An 18,420-nucleotide genomic window follows, 5' to 3' on the forward strand; every position below is an offset into this window, starting at 1 on the left:
ATGACTCTGGGAAGATGTAAAGCTGTTTATAATTGACTCTGGGAAGATGTAAAGCTGTTAATAAATGACTCTGGGAAGATGTAAAGCTGTTAATAAATGACTCTGGGAAGATGTAAAGCTGTTAATAAATGACTCTGGGAAGATGTAAAGCTGTTAATAAATGACTCTGGGAAGATGTAAAGCTGTTAATAAATGACTCTGGGAAGATGTAAAGCTGTTAATAAATGACTCTGGGAAGATGTAAAGCTGTTAATAAATGACTCTGGGAAGATGTAAAGCTGTTAATAAATGACTCTGGGAAGATGTAAAGCTGTTAATAAATGACTCTGGGAAGATGTAAAGCTGTCTGTTATGCCTCTGCCATGTCTCAGAGTTGACAGGAAGGAATCCTATTCCAATATGAATAATTCAACTGTTAATGCGTTACCACATACTGTAGGCCACTCCAAACTAACCTCGGGTCAGTGGCGTACTATTCAAGCTCTTCACGGCTTGTTTTGTATTGAAACTTGTCTGCATCCCAAATAGCAACCTATTCCCTGTGCAGTCCACTAGTTTTGACCAGGGCCCATCAGGTTCTGGTCTAAAGTAGTGCACTATGTCGGGAATAGGGTGCCATTTGTGATTCAGACTGAATTGTCATTGTGAACAGCTAATGTAAGAAGGTATTAGTGTTATGGACTGTCACTGTTCTGAACTGTGCTCCTGTCTGTCATCATAGTAATGAGAAAGGTCTATTTATCCTGACTGTGAGGACTGCAGCTTCCTGACAGGAGTGTTGCTCCAGGCTACATAGACGACACTGATCTGATGTGATCTACTATCACAGCTCCCTGTAAGCAGAGTTATTTATATATATATATATATATATATATATATATATATATATATATATGAGAGAAATGGCTCTGCCTCACACATCCTTCCTGCTACATCAGACCACCACACACAGATCTGGAAATCTCGTTTTATTACATCAAGGCTGTCAAAACACAGGAAACTGGCAGATCTCTCCTCTCTCTTGCCCTCTCCATCCTCACCCCCTGTCCATCCTCACCCCCTGTCCATCCTCACTCACACTCCCCTCACCCACACTCTACCCCTCACCCACACTCTAACCTTCAACCACACTCTAACCCTCACCCACACTCTAACCCTCACCCACACTCTCTCCCTCACCCACACTCCCCACTCACCCACACTCTACCCCTCACCCACACTCTACCCCTCACCCACACTCTACCCCTCACCCACACTCTACCCCTCACCCACACTCCCCCCTCACCCACACTCTCCCCCTCACCCACACTCCCCCTCACCCACACTCCCCCTCACCCACACTCTCCCCTCACCCACACTCTCCCCTCACCCACACTCTACCCCTCACCCACACTCTACCTCTCACCCACACTCTACCCCTCACCCACACTCTCTCCCTCACCCACACTCTCTCCCTCACCCACACTCTCTCCCTTACCCACACTATCCCACTCACCCACACTCTCCCCCTCGCTCCTTCATCTTTCTGTCCCAGGCAGCATTGAGTAACTTCATGTAAGTCTCTGTGAAGCAGCAGCAACGTCTCCCAATCCTCCATTCAAACTCCCAAAAAGAGGCCACACACCCCTCTCTCTCTTATGTTGGTTGTTGTAACATAACAAAGTTAGGCCTCAGTTGAAGCCTCAGACCGTAGTGACTCTCATGACCAGCTCCCGGCTGCTGTTGCTGGGCTGCGGAGGCTGGGGATGGACTTGAGTGGGGTGGGGCTCCTGCTGCGTTGTCCAGAGGTGCTGGGTGAGCAGGTGGAGGATGTTGTACGCACAGTGGTGGTCTGGCAGGGATGGTGGCCCCTGCTCCGACATTGAGTCCTGCGTCGTCACCGTCGTCAGGCTGGCGGTTGCGGCTGTGGCCCCGGTGTAGCCAGGCGCGGAGGCGGCCACCGCGGCCATGAGGGAGGAGGTGGAGGGGGAGACCATGTCATCCCCGGCTCTGCCCCGGTAGGAGCACTCGTCCTGGGGTTGGGCAGGGCCAGGTGCCTGGGCGTCAGCCTGGATCTCTGGTGGTCCTCAGTGTCTTTGATCTTGTCGTAGTTCAGCACCTTCCACTGCTGGTTCACTGCCTGCCAGCGGTTAAAGATCCTGAACACTGAGGGGCCTTCATGGACGATCAGCGCTTTAACGAGAGAGAAGAAGAGGGGAGGGTGTCAGTTACACATGAATACATCCTGAATCCAACATGTTGGTAGTGTTGGTTAATCACACAGTGAGTCCTCCAGAGCTCTGTCTGGGGAGTCATATATGTCCCACCTCAAGTGTCCTGATTGGAGAAGAGGGAATGAAGGAGGAGGGAGGTGTATTCCATAGGGGACCACGTTGCAAACAAGTAGAATCCCCTGGGTTGTCTATCTTTTCCCCCCAATAAATCAACCAAGGAAGAAGAAGAGGAGGAGGAGGAGGAGTTCCTCTGTGTGCCGGCCTCACCGATGCAGACGAGGTCCATGAATCCGTACATGGCGTAGCAGATCTGGAAGAGCAGGTCCTGGCGCTGCCACTTGGCCGAGGGCTGAGGGACGACCACACCAGCCAGGAGATGGAGGACATGAGGAACAGGCTGCCCAGCACGGCCGCTGCTATCTGGACCTTCTCTATCACTGTCAGAGAGATGGCCTGCCACTGGGGGGAGGGCGAGAGAGGAGGAGGAGGAGGGAGAGAGGAGAGGGAGGGGAGAGAAAGGAGGGAGGGGGGACAGAGAGAGGGAGGGGGAGAGAGGAAGAGAGAGAGAGGGGAGGAGGAGGGACGGGGAAAGAAGGAGGGAAGGGGAGAGAGAGGGAGGAAGAGAGAGTACATCATCATCCCACACTATTCATACACACTATACACTAGTATTAACCCTCTCGCTCTGCAGTGCTGTGTGATATACACCCAATTAGAGCTCTCCTCTTCATCCTCTAAAACCCTCCCCCTGACTCAAGTCTAAGAGCAGGCGAGTCCCATCACAGCTGTCCCTACCTGGAGCGGGTTATTGGTGCTGATGGCTACCACGTGGTACTTGTAGTAGCAGAGCTCACAGCTGTCCCTACCTGGAGCGGGTTATTGGTGCTGATGGCTACCACGTGGTACTTGTAGTAGCAGAGCTCACAGCTCCAGGAGCCCCTCTCACTGATCCACTTGATGAGGCAGGGCTCATGGGTGCAGCGGACAGACCCACTGCAGCGACACGGGCTCAGCAGCTCCCCCTGTGGGACACAAAGGAAAATGCTGCTATTGGTTTTGTCTTACAGTGAGCCAGCTGAGTGTCGGCCAGGATGCTGACCGATGATTTACATATACGCTGGATGACTGATAGGGGGCGCTGTATTGAAGCCATCGCCCCTCCATCTCGACACTCCGACACCGGTGTCAAAAATATTTTGTAAGCTAAAGAAATGCATGTATTAATGTCTCCATTACTTTTAGCTATATTTATTCTATCACAGCCTTAATGCAGACTTTTAAATGATATTATGTGAGATAAACATATATATAAAAACATTTTCCTTAAAGTATATATTTGTTACATTACTAATGTTACTGTCCACACTAAAACAAAAAATATTTTTATACATGTCATTTTGTCCTTGAACATTTAATTGAAATACTGTAGAATTCCATTCATTCTTATGGACTGTTCCTACTGGGGAGCACCAATATGGCCGACACATGGCTTCAAAGCCTCTCATTGGCCAATACATAGCATCAGCAGTCCAGGGTTTATATACATAATTGGTGCTGCCACAGGGTTAATCTGGCACCATATTCTCTATATAATGCATCACTTTTAGCCAGAGCAGGAGTAGTGCACAATGTAGGGAATGAGGAGCCATGTCCTATGCACCCACAGCTCTGGAGAACGGTCGATCTGGATGGAGCCTTGTCTCTAGAGTTACCAGTAACGTGCCCTTCAGTTCTGTACCTACATGTCCTGTGCACCCACAGATCTGGAGAATGGTCGATCTGGAGCCTTGTCTCTAGAGTTACCAGTAACGTGCCCTTCAGTTCTGTACCTACATGTCCTGTGCACCCACAGCTCTGGAGAATGGTCGATCTGGAGCCTTGTCTCTAGAGTTACCAGTAACGTGCCCTTCAGTTCTGTACCTACATGTCCTGTGCACCCACAGCTCTGGAGAATGGTCGATCTGGAGCCTTGTCTCTAGAGTTACCAGTAACGTGCCCTTCAGTTCTGTACCTACATGTCCTGTGCACCCACAGCTCTGGAGAATGGTCGATCTGGAGCCTTGTCTCTAGAGTTACCAGTAACGTGCCCTTCAGTTCTGTACCTACATGTCCTGTGCACCCACAGCTCTGGAGAATGGTCGATCTGGAGCCTTGTCTCTAGAGTTACCAGTAACGTGCCCTTCAGTTCTGTACCTACATGTCCCCACTGACTCTGTATCTGTCACAGTGTGGATTCTACAGCGTGTTTCCTCCAGACAGATAGACAGGGCTGAGGTTTCTGCTTCCTTACCTCCCAAAGCTCATGTAATCTGTTTGAACAGAGACCTCCGCAGAGATGAATCCTTAACGCTCGTATCTTGTTATGTGTGAAAGTTTGTGTGTGTAGTGCGTGTGTGTGAGCGAGTGTGATTCTCACATCAGTGTGTTCTACCGTGAACTTGTCATTTATAATCCTCTCAGAGAGAGTGATAGAGATTTATCAGCTCAGTGAGAGAAAGTGAGAGAGAGTGAGATGACACGTTAGTGTGTGACACTCATTAAAAAGCGTATTTTTATCATCAGCATTACCAATATAATATATTTATTCTGGTTCCAGACATCTCACAGCTACCATGGTTATCATGACCAGGCCACATCCTCTCTGGTTCCAGACATCTCACAGCTACCATGGTTATCATGACCAGGCCACATCCTCTCTGGTTCCAGACATCTCACAGTTACCATGGTTATCATGACCAGGCCACATCCTCTCTGGTTCCAGACATCTCACAGCTACCATGGTTATCATGACCAGGCCATATCCTCTCTGGTTCCAGACATCTCACAGTTACCATGGTTATCATGACCAGGCCATATCCTCTCTGGTTCCAGACATCTCACAGTTACCATGGTTATCATGACCAGGCCACATCCTCTCTGGTTCCAGACATCTCACAGTTACCATGGTTATCATGACCAGGCCACATCCTCCCTGGTTCCAGACATCTCACAGTTACCATGGTTATCATGACCAGGCCACATCCTCTCTGGTTCCAGACATCTCACAGTTACCATGGTTATCATGACCAGGCCACATCCTCTCTGGTTCCAGACATCTCACAGTTACCATGGTTATCATGACCAGGCCACATCCTCTCTGGTTCCAGACATCTCACAGTTACCATGGTTACCATGACCAGGCCACATCCTCTCTGGTTCCAGACATCTCACAGTTACCATGGTTATCATGACCAGGCCACATCCTCTCTGGTTCCAAACATCTCACAGTTACCATGGTTATCATGACCAGGCCACATCCTCTCTGGTTCCAGACATCTCACAGTTACCATGGTTATCATGACCAGGCCACATCCTCTCTGGTTCCAGACATCTCACAGTTACCATGGTTATCATGACCAGGCCACATCCTCTCTGGTTCCAGACATCTCACAGTTACCATGGTTATCATGACCAGGCCACATCCTCCCTGGTTCCAGACATCTCACAGTTACCATGGTTATCATGACCAGGCCACATCCTCTCTGGTTCCAGACATCTCACAGTTACCATGGTTATCATGACCAGGCCACATCCTCCCTGGTTCCAGACATCTCACAGTTACCATGGTTATCATGACCAGGCCACATCCTCTCTGGTTCCAGATATCTCACAGTTACCATGGTTATCATGACCAGGCCACATCCTCTCTGGTTCCAGACATCTCACAGTTACCATGGTTATCATGACCAGGCCACATCCTCTCTGGTTCCAGACATCTCACAGTTACCATGGTTATCATGACCAGGCCACATCCTCTCTGGTTCCAGACATCTCACAGTTACCATGGTTATCATGACCAGGCCACATCCTCTCTGGTTCCAAACATCTCACAGTTACCATGGTTATCATGACCAGGCCACATCCTCTCTGGTTCCAGACATTTCACAGTTACCATGGTTATCATGACCAGGCCACAACCTCTCTGGTTCCAGACATCTCACAGTTACCATGGTTATCATGACCAGGCCACATCCTCTCTGGTTCCAGACATCTCACAGTTACCATGGTTATCATGACCAGGCCACATCCTCTCTGGTTCCAGACATCTCACAGTTACCATGGTTATCATGACCAGGCCACATCCTCTCTGGTTCCAGACATCTCACAGTTACCATGGTTATCATGACCAGGCCACATCCTCTCTGGTTCCAGACATCTCACAGTTACCATGGTTATCATGACCAGGCCACATCCTCTCTGGTTCCAGACATCTCACAGTTACCATGGTTATCATGACCAGGCCACATCCTCTCTGGTTCCAGACATCTCACAGTTACCATGGTTATCATGACCAGGCCACATCCTCTCTGGTTCCAGACATCTCACAGCTACCATGGTTATCATGACCAGGCCACATCCTCTCTGGTTCCAGACATTTCACAGTTACCATGGTTATCATGACCAGGCCACATCCTCCCTGGTTCCAGACATCTCACAGTTACCATGGTTATCATGACCAGGCCACATCCTCTCTGGTTCCAGACATCTCACAGTTACCATGGTTATCATGACCAGGCCACATCCTCTCTGGTTCCAAACATCTCACAGTTACCATGGTTATCATGACCAGGCCACATCCTCTCTGGTTCCAGACATTTCACAGTTACCATGGTTATCATGACCAGGCCACAACCTCTCTGGTTCCAGACATCTCACAGTTACCATGGTTATCATGACCAGGCCACATCCTCTCTGGTTCCAGACATCTCACAGTTACCATGGTTATCATGACCAGGCCACATCCTCTCTGGTTCCAGACATCTCACAGTTACCATGGTTATCATGACCAGGCCACATCCTCTCTGGTTCCAGACATCTCACAGTTACCATGGTTATCATGACCAGGCCACATCCTCTCTGGTTCCAGACATTTCACAGTTACCATGGTTATCATGACCAGGCCACATCCTCTCTGGTTCCAGACATCTCACAGTTACCATGGTTATCATGACCAGGCCACATCCTCTCTGGTTCCAGACATCTCACAGTTACCATGGTTATCATGACCAGGCCACATCCTCGCTGGTTCCAGACATCTCACAGTTACCATGGTTATCATGACCAGGCCACATCCTCTCTGGTTCCAGACATCTCACAGCTACCATGGTTATCATGACCAGGCCACATCCTCTCTGGTTCCAGACATCTCACAGCTACCATGGTTATCATGACCAGGCCACATCCTCTCTGGTTCCAGACATTTCACAGTTACCATGGTTATCATGACCAGGCCACATCCTCTCTGGTTCCAGACATCTCACAGTTACCATGGTTATCATGACCAGGCCACATCCTCTCTGGTTCCAGACATCTCACAGTTACCATGGTTATCATGACCAGGCCACATCCTCTCTGGTTCCAGACATCTCACAGTTACCATGGTTATCATGACCAGGCCACATCCTCTCTGGTTCCAGACATCTCACAGTTACCATGGTTATCATGACCAGGCCACATCCTCTCTGGTTCCAGACATCTCACAGTTACCATGGTTATCATGACCAGGCCACATCCTCTCTGGTTCCAGACATCTCACAGTTACCATGGTTATCATGACCAGGCCACATCCTCTCTGGTTCCAGACATCTCACAGTTACCATGGTTATCATGACCAGGCCACATCCTCTCTGGTTCCAGACATCTCACAGTTACCATGGTTATCATGACCAGGCCACATCCTCTCTGGTTCCAGACATCTCACAGTTAACATGGTTATCATGACCAGGCCACATCCTCTCTGGTTCCAGACATCTCACAGTTAACATGGTTATCATGACCAGGCCACATCCTCTCTGGTTCCAGACATCTCACAGTTACCATGGTTATCATGACCAGGCCACATCCTCTCTGGTTCCAGACATCTCACAGTTACCATGGTTATCATGACCAGGCCACATCCTCTCTGGTTTCAGACATCTCATAGTTACCATGGTTATCATGACCAGGCCACATCCTCTCTGGTTCCAGACATCTCACAGTTACCATGGTTATCATGACCAGGCCACATCCTCCCTGGTTCCAGACATCTCACAGTTACCATGGTTATCATGACCAGGCCACATCCTCTCTGGTTCCAGACATCTCACAGTTACCATGGTTATCATGACCAGGCCACATCCTCCCTGGTTCCAGACATCTCACAGTTACCATGGTTATCATGACCAGGCCACATCCTCTCTGGTTCCAGATATCTCACAGTTACCATGGTTATCATGACCAGGCCACATCCTCTCTGGTTCCAGACATCTCACAGTTACCATGGTTATCATGACCAGGCCACATCCTCTCTGGTTCCAGACATCTCACAGTTACCATGGTTATCATGACCAGGCCACATCCTCTCTGGTTCCAGACATCTCACAGTTACCATGGTTATCATGACCAGGCCACATCCTCTCTGGTTCCAAACATCTCACAGTTACCATGGTTATCATGACCAGGCCACATCCTCTCTGGTTCCAGACATTTCACAGTTACCATGGTTATCATGACCAGGCCACAACCTCTCTGGTTCCAGACATCTCACAGTTACCATGGTTATCATGACCAGGCCACATCCTCTCTGGTTCCAGACATCTCACAGTTACCATGGTTATCATGACCAGGCCACATCCTCTCTGGTTCCAGACATCTCACAGTTACCATGGTTATCATGACCAGGCCACATCCTCTCTGGTTCCAGACATCTCACAGTTACCATGGTTATCATGACCAGGCCACATCCTCTCTGGTTCCAGACATTTCACAGTTACCATGGTTATCATGACCAGGCCACATCCTCTCTGGTTCCAGACATCTCACAGTTACCATGGTTATCATGACCAGGCCACATCCTCTCTGGTTCCAGACATCTCACAGTTACCATGGTTATCATGACCAGGCCACATCCTCGCTGGTTCCAGACATCTCACAGTTACCATGGTTATCATGACCAGGCCACATCCTCTCTGGTTCCAGACATCTCACAGCTACCATGGTTATCATGACCAGGCCACATCCTCTCTGGTTCCAGACATCTCACAGCTACCATGGTTATCATGACCAGGCCACATCCTCTCTGGTTCCAGACATCTCACAGCTACCATGGTTATCATGACCAGGCCACATCCTCTCTGGTTCCAGACATTTCACAGTTACCATGGTTATCATGACCAGGCCACATCCTCCCTGGTTCCAGACATCTCACAGTTACCATGGTTATCATGACCAGGCCACATCCTCTCTGGTTCCAGACATCTCACAGTTACCATGGTTATCATGACCAGGCCACATCCTCCCTGGTTCCAGACATCTCACAGTTACCATGGTTATCATGACCAGGCCACATCCTCTCTGGTTCCAGATATCTCACAGTTACCATGGTTATCATGACCAGGCCACATCCTCTCTGGTTCCAGACATCTCACAGTTACCATGGTTATCATGACCAGGCCACATCCTCTCTGGTTCCAGACATCTCACAGTTACCATGGTTATCATGACCAGGCCACATCCTCTCTGGTTCCAGACATCTCACAGTTACCATGGTTATCATGACCAGGCCACATCCTCTCTGGTTCCAAACATCTCACAGTTACCATGGTTATCATGACCAGGCCACATCCTCTCTGGTTCCAGACATTTCACAGTTACCATGGTTATCATGACCAGGCCACAACCTCTCTGGTTCCAGACATCTCACAGTTACCATGGTTATCATGACCAGGCCACATCCTCTCTGGTTCCAGACATCTCACAGTTACCATGGTTATCATGACCAGGCCACATCCTCTCTGGTTCCAGACATCTCACAGTTACCATGGTTATCATGACCAGGCCACATCCTCTCTGGTTCCAGACATCTCACAGTTACCATGGTTATCATGACCAGGCCACATCCTCTCTGGTTCCAGACATTTCACAGTTACCATGGTTATCATGACCAGGCCACATCCTCTCTGGTTCCAGACATCTCACAGTTACCATGGTTATCATGACCAGGCCACATCCTCTCTGGTTCCAGACATCTCACAGTTACCATGGTTATCATGACCAGGCCACATCCTCGCTGGTTCCAGACATCTCACAGTTACCATGGTTATCATGACCAGGCCACATCCTCTCTGGTTCCAGACATCTCACAGCTACCATGGTTATCATGACCAGGCCACATCCTCTCTGGTTCCAGACATCTCACAGCTACCATGGTTATCATGACCAGGCCACATCCTCTCTGGTTCCAGACATCTCACAGCTACCATGGTTATCATGACCAGGCCACATCCTCTCTGGTTCCAGACATTTCACAGTTACCATGGTTATCATGACCAGGCCACATCCTCTCTGGTTCCAGACATCTCACAGTTACCATGGTTATCATGACCAGGCCACATCCTCTCTGGTTCCAGACATCTCACAGTTACCATGGTTATCATGACCAGGCCACATCCTCTCTGGTTCCAGACATCTCACAGTTACCATGGTTATCATGACCAGGCCACATCCTCTCTGGTTCCAGACATCTCACAGTTACCATGGTTATCATGACCAGGCCACATCCTCTCTGGTTCCAGACATCTCACAGTTACCATGGTTATCATGACCAGGCCACATCCTCTCTGGTTCCAGACATCTCACAGTTACCATGGTTATCATGACCAGGCCACATCCTCTCTGGTTCCAGACATCTCACAGTTACCATGGTTATCATGACCAGGCCACATCCTCTCTGGTTCCAGACATCTCACAGTTACCATGGTTATCATGACCAGGCCACATCCTCTCTGGTTCCAGACATCTCACAGTTAACATGGTTATCATGACCAGGCCACATCCTCTCTGGTTCCAGACATCTCACAGTTACCATGGTTATCATGACCAGGCCACATCCTCTCTGGTTTCAGACATCTCACAGTTACCATGGTTATCATGACCAGGCCACATCCTCTCTGGTTCCAGACATCTCACAGTTACCATGGTTATCATGACCAGGCCACATCCTCCCTGGTTCCAGACATCTCACAGTTACCATGGTTATCATGACCAGGCCACATCCTCTCTGGTTCCAGACATCTCATAGTTACCATGGTTATCATGACCAGGCCACATCCTCTCTGGTTCCAGACATCTCACAGTTACCATGGTTATCATGACCAGGCCACATCCTCTCTGGTTCCAGACATCTCACAGTTACCATGGTTATCATGACCAGGCCACATCCTCCCTGGTTCCAGACATCTCACAGTTACCATGGTTATCATGACCAGGCCACATCCTCTCTGGTTCCAGACATCTCATAGTTACCATGGTTATCATGACCAGGCCACATCCTCTCTGGTTCCAGACATCTCACAGTTACCATGGTTATCATGACCAGGCCACATCCTCCCTGGTTCCAGACATCTCACAGTTACCATGGTTATCATGACCAGGCCACATCCTCCCTGGTTCCAGACATCTCACAGTTACCATGGTTATCATGACCAGGCCACATCCTCTCTGGTTCCAGACATCTCACAGTTACCATGGTTATCATGACCAGGCCACATCCTCCCTGGTTCCAGACATCTCACAGTTACCATGGTTATCATGACCAGGCCACATCCTCTCTGGTTCCAGACATCTCACAGTTACCATGGTTATCATGACCAGGCCACATCCTCCCTGGTTCCAGACATCTCACAGTTACCATGGTTATCATGACCAGGCCACATCCTCCCTGGTTCCAGACATCTCACAGTTACCATGGTTATCATGACCAGGCTACATCCTCTCTGGTTCCAGACATCTCACAGTTACCATGGTTATCATGACCAGGCCACATCCTCTCTGGTTCCAGACATCTCACAGTTACCATGGTTATCATGACCAGGCCACATCCTCTCTGGTTCCAGACATCTCACAGTTACCATGGTTATCATGACCAGGCCACATCCTCTCTGGTTCCAAACATCTCACAGTTACCATGGTTATCATGACCAGGCCACATCCTCTCTGGTTCCAGACATCTCACAGTTACCATGGTTATCATGACCAGGCCACATCCTCTCTGGTTCCAGACATTTCACAGTTACCATGGTTATCATGACCAGGCCACATCCTCCCTGGTTCCAGACATCTCACAGTTACCATGGTTATCATGACCAGGCCACATCCTCCCTGGTTCCAGACATCTCACAGTTACCATGGTTATCATGACCAGGCCACATCCTCTCTGGTTCCAGACATCTCACAGTTACCATGGTTATCATGACCAGGCCACATCCTCTCTGGTTCCAGACATCTCACAGTTACCATGGTTATCATGACCAGGCCACATCCTCTCTGGTTCCAGACATCTCACAGTTACCATGGTTATCATGACTAGGCCACATCCTCTCTGGTTCCAGACATTTCACAGTTACCATGGTTATCATGACCAGGCCACATCCTCTCTGGTTCCAGACATCTCACAGTTACCATGGTTATCATGACCAGGCCACATCCTCTCTGGTTCCAGACATCTCACAGTTACCATGGTTATCATGACCAGGCCACATCCTCTCTGGTTCCAGACATCTCACAGTTACCATGGTTATCATGACCAGGCCACATCCTCTCTGGTTCCAGACATCTCACAGTTACCATGGTTATCATGACCAGGCCACATCCTCTCTGGTTCCAGACATCTCACAGTTACCATGGTTATCATGACCAGGCCACATCCTCTCTGGTTCCAGACATTTCACAGTTACCATGGTTATCATGACCAGGCCACATCCTCTCTGGTTCCAGACATCTCACAGTTACCATGGTTATCATGACCAGGCCACATCCTCTCTGGTTCCAGACATCTCACAGTTACCATGGTTATCATGACCAGGCCACATCCTCTCTGGTTCCAGACATCTCACAGTTACCATGGTTATCATGACCAGGCCACATCCTCTCTGGTTCCAGACATCTCACAGTTACCATGGTTATCATGACCAGGCCAAATCCTCTCTGGTTCCAGACATCTCACAGTTACCATGGTTATCATGACCAGGCCACATCCTCTCTGGTTCCAGACATCTCACAGTTACCATGGTTATCATGACCAGGCCACATCCTCTCTGGTTCCAGACATCTCACAGTTACCATGGTTATCATGACCAGGCCACATCCTCTCTGGTTCCAGACATCTCACAGTTACCATGGTTATCATGACCAGGCCACATCCTCTCTGGTTCCAGACATTTCACAGTTACCATGGTTATCATGACCAGGCCACATCCTCTCTGGTTCCAGACATCTCACAGTTACCATGGTTATCATGACCAGGCCACATCCTCTCTGGTTCCAGACATCTCACAGTTACCATGGTTATCATGACCAGGCCACATCCTCTCTGGTTCCAGACATCTCACAGTTACCATGGTTATCATGACCAGGCCACATCCTCTCTGGTTCCAGACATCTCACAGTTACCATGGTTATCATGACCAGGCCACATCCTCTCTGGTTCCAGACATCTCACAGTTACCATGGTTATCATGACCAGGCCACATCCTCTCTGGTTCCAGACATTTCACCGTTACCATGGTTATCATGACCAGGCCACATCCTCTCTGGTTCCAGACATCTCACAGTTACCATGGTTATCATGACCAGGCCACATCCTCTCTGGTTCCAGACATCTCACAGTTACCATGGTTATCATGACCAGGCCACATCCTCTCTGGTTCCAGACATCTCACAGTTACCATGGTTATCATGACCAGGCCACATCCTCTCTGGTTCCAGACATCTCACAGTTACCATGGTTATCATGACCAGGCCACAGGGAGAGACACACAGGGAGAGAGACACAGGGAGAGAGACACAGGGAGAGAGAGACACAGAGAGAGAGACACAGGGAGACACAGGGAGACACAGAGAGAGACACAGAGCGAGACACAGAGAGAGAGAGACACAGGGAGACACATGGAGACACAGGGAGAGAGACACAGGGAGAGAGAGACACAGGGAGAGAGACACAGGGAGAGAGAGACACAGAGAGAGAGACACAGGGAGAGAGAGACACAGGGAGAGAGACACAGGGAGAGAGACACAGGGAGAGAGACACAGGGAGAGACACAGGGAGAGACACAGAGAGAGACACAGAGAGAGACACAGAGCGAGACACAGAGAGAGAGAGACACAGAGACACAGAGAGAGAGACACAGAGAGACACACAGAGAGAGACACAGAGCGAGACACAGAGAGAGACACACAGAGAGACAAAGACAGACACAGAGAGACACACAGAGAGACACAGAGAGACACAGAGAGACACAGAGAGACACACAGAGAGACACACAGAGAGACACACAGAGACACACAGAGAGACACAGAGAGACACAGAGAGACACACAGAGAGACACAGAGCGAGACACAGAGCGAGACACAGAGAGACACAGAGAGACACACAGAGAGACACACAGAGACACACAGAGAGACACAGAGAGACACACAGAGAGACACAGAGAGACACAGAGCGAGACACACAGAGAGACACAGAGCGAGACACAGAGAGACACAGAGCGAGACACAGAGAGACACAGAGCGACACACAGAGAGACACACAGAGAGACACACAGAGAGACACACAGAGAGACACAGAGCGAGACACAGAGAGACACACAGAGAGACACACAGAGAGACACAGAGAGGGCGGAAACAGCCTTTCAAGAATGTCATTCTCTCGCTTTCATGTTTCAGTTGTTAACACAAACACCCAGAAGAGCACTTTTCTAAAGCCAAACATCTATAATGACATCTCTCCTGTTCCTTTCTTCAGAGAAAGACAGGCAATTATCTAGACTCAATTTCACACTATCTATGTAATACAAACAGGTGGATACCACACAATAAAGACATAGAAAAGCTGATCCTGGCTGGCAGATAAATGTATGTGTACCCAGTGCAGCCTGCTGTCTGGTAGTTAGGCTACAACAACGTGAGTTGAAAAGAGGTCTGAACTGGTACGTTGGTTATCCAACCTAATTCAACCTAAACCGCCCGGGGAACCAACTGTCCTGTACTGTCTGTGACAGGAGTCAGACTAGCAGAGTAGGTTCAACAAGTGTCTGAAATAGGGTTTACATTCAATAACATATTAGACTAGGCTGAGTGAGAGAGGGGGGAGGAGGAGGAGAGAGAGGGAGAGAGAGAGGGGGAGAGAGAGGGAGAGGGTGGGGAGGAGAGAGAGGGAGGAGAGAGAGGAGGGAGAGGGTGGGGAGGAGAGAGAGGGGGAGAGAGGGGGGGAGAGAGGGAGAGAGGGGGGAGAGGGAGAGAGGGGGGAGAGGGTGGGGAGGACAGAGAGAGGCGGAGGAGGAGAGAGGGGGGGGGGGGAGGAGAGAGAGAGGGTGAGGAGGAGGGTGAGAGAGGAGGGAGAGGAGGAGAGAGGCGGAGGAGGAGAGAGGGGGAGGGGGAGGAGAGAGAGAGGGTGAGGAGGAGAGAGAGAGAGGGTGAGGAGGAGAGAGAGAGAGGGGGAGGGGAGAGAGAGAGAGAGAGAGAGAGAGAGAGAGAGAGAGAGAGAGAGAGAGAGAGAGAGAGAGGGGAGGAGCTAGAGAGGGGGAGGAGAGTGGGGAGAGAGAGAGAGGGGGGAGAGAGAGAGAGGGGAGGAGCTAGAGAGGGGGAGAGAGAGGGGGGAGAGATAGAGGGGAGAGAGAGAGGGGGAGAGAGAGAGAGGGGAGGAGCTAGAGAGGGGGAGGAGAGAGAGGGAGAGAGGAGGGAGGAGAGAGGAGGGAGGAGAGAGAGAGAGAGAGAGGGGGAGGAGGGAGAGGGTGGGGAGGAGAGAGAGGGGGAGAGAGGGGGAGAGAGGGAGAGAGGGGGAGAGGGAGAAAGGGGGGAGGGTGGGGGGAGAGGGGGAGGAGGAGAGAGGGGGGAGGGAGGAGAGAGAGGGGGGGAGGAGAGAGAGAGGGGGAGGAGGAGAGAGAGAGAGGGAGGGAGGAGAGAGGGGGAGGAGAGAGAGGAGGGATGAGAGAGAGGAGGGATGAGAGAGAGAGGAGGGATGAGAGAGAGAGGAGGGAGGAGAGAGTATGAATGAATAGGAGACCTTTCAGATTGACCGACAGCATCACTGGTTCTCCTGAATGTGTTTTATTTCCTCCTCCTGCTCCCAGACTGAGCCAAAGCTTTAACACACTCTTTATACTGAGGAGGCAGCTCAAATGGCACCCTAGGGGCCACCTTATGGGCCCTGGTCTAAAGTAGTGCATTAGATAGCAACTAGGGTGCCATTTGGGACACATATTCATTTATCCTCAGCGCCAAACAGCTTTCAGCAGCCTGCCACCCAGAGACAGGCTTACTGCAACTACCACTCCAGGCAGTAGTGTTCTATAATGTGATGTAATTTGGAGCAGAGGGAGAGAGATGCTCTCTAATGTTCTCCAACGGGCATCATCAGACACTAGACTAGTGTCTCCCTAAATGTCAACACAGAGACAGACCATGAGGATATGTCTTCATCAGTGAAAGACTGGGTGAAGATGGGGCAAATTCAGGGGTCTTCAACTCTTTGTTACGCAAGGACCCCCGCCCAGGCAAACTGGCGACCCAGAGACCCCCCACCCAGGCAAACCGGTGACCCAGGAACCCCGCCCAGACAAACCGGCGACCCAGGAACCCCCGCCCAAGCAAACCGGTGAACCAGGGACCCCACCCAGGCAAACTGGCGACCTAGAGACCCCCGCCCAGGCAAACCGGCAACCCAGGAACCCCCGCCCAGACAAACAGGTGAACCATGGACCCCGCTCAGGCAAACCGGCAACCCAGGCACCCCGCCCAGACAAACCGGTGAACCATGGACCCCCGCCCAGGCAAACCGGCGACCCAGGGACCTCCACCCAAGCAAACCGGTGAACCATGGACCCCCGCCCAGGCGAACCGGCGACCCAGGAACCTCCGCCCGGGCAAACCGGTGAACCATGGACCTCCACCCAGGCAAACCGGCGACCCAGGGACCTCCACCCAAGCAAACCGGTGAACCATGGACCCCCGCCCAGGCAAACCGGTGAACCAGGGACCTCCACCCAAGCAAACCGGTGAACCAGGGACCTCCACCCAAGCAAACCGGTGAACCATGGACCCCCGCTCAGGCAAACCGGCAACCCAGGCACCCCCACCCAGACAAACCGGTGAACCATGGACCCCCGCCCAGGCAAACCGGCGACCCAGTGACCTCCACCCAAGCAAACCGGCAACCCAGGAACCCCCGCCCAGACAAACAGGTGAACCATGGACCCCCGCTCAGGCAAACCGGCAACCCAGGCACCCCGCCCAGACAAACCGGTGAACCATGGACCCCCGCCCAGGTAAACCGGCGACCCAGGGACCTCCACCCAAGCAAACCGGTGAACCATGGATCCCCGCCCAGGCGAACCGGCGACCCAGGAACCTCCGCCCGGGCAAACCGGTGAACCATGGACCCCCGCCCAGGCAAACCGGCGACCCAGGAACCCCCGTCCAAGCAAACCGGTGAACCATGGACCTCCGCCCAGGCAAACCGGCGACCCAGGGATCTCCACCCAAGCAAACCGGTGAACCATGGACCTCCGCCCAGGCAAACCGGCGACCCAGGGACCTCCACCCAAGCAAACCGGCGACCCAGGGACCTCCACCCAAGCAAACCGGCGACCCAGGGACCTCCACCCAAGCAAACCGGCGACCCAGGGACCTCCACCCAAGCAAACCGGTGAACCAGGGACCTCCACCCAAGCAAACCGGTGAACCATGGACCTCCACCCAGGCAAACCGGTGAACCAGGGACCTCCACCCAGGCAAACCGGTGAACCAGGGACCTCCACCCAGGCAAACCGGTGAACCATGGACCTCCACCCAGGCAAACCGGTGAACCAGGGACCTCCACCCAGGCAAACCGGTGAACCATGGACCTCCACCCAGACAAACCGGTGAACCATGGACCTCCACCCAGACAAACCGGTGAACCATGGACCTCCACCCAGACAAACCGGTGAACCATGGACCTCCACCCAGACAAACCGGTGAACCATGGACCTCCACCCAGACAAACCGGTGAACCAGGGACCTCCGCCCAGACAAACCGGTGAACCAGGGACCTCCACCCAGACAAACCGGTGAACCAGGGACCTCCGCCCAGACAAACCGGTGAACCATGGACCTCCACCCAGACAAACCGGTGAACCAGGGACCTCCGCCCAGA

At 51.3% G+C, this 18,420-nt stretch overlaps 1 protein-coding gene across 1 annotated transcript in view; it reads right to left on the minus strand.

Annotated features, from left to right (window-relative positions):
* Positions 1–1,508: 1,508 nt before the first annotated feature.
* The window catches only part of LOC124020620 (E3 ubiquitin-protein ligase MARCHF4-like), a 22,883-nt gene continuing 5,971 nt past the window's right edge, over positions 1,509–18,420 (minus strand). Inside the window, 5 exon segments of the mRNA XM_046335855.1 lie at positions 1,509–1,985; positions 1,988–2,172; positions 2,481–2,564; positions 2,567–2,672; positions 3,080–3,235. Of these exon segments, the coding sequence (XP_046191811.1) occupies positions 1,683–1,985; positions 1,988–2,172; positions 2,481–2,564; positions 2,567–2,672; positions 3,080–3,235 (834 nt within the window). The 3' untranslated portion in view covers positions 1,509–1,682.

This window comes from Oncorhynchus gorbuscha, unplaced genomic scaffold (genome assembly GCF_021184085.1).
Source record: "Oncorhynchus gorbuscha isolate QuinsamMale2020 ecotype Even-year unplaced genomic scaffold, OgorEven_v1.0 Un_scaffold_866, whole genome shotgun sequence".
NCBI lineage: Eukaryota > Metazoa > Chordata > Actinopteri > Salmoniformes > Salmonidae > Oncorhynchus > Oncorhynchus gorbuscha.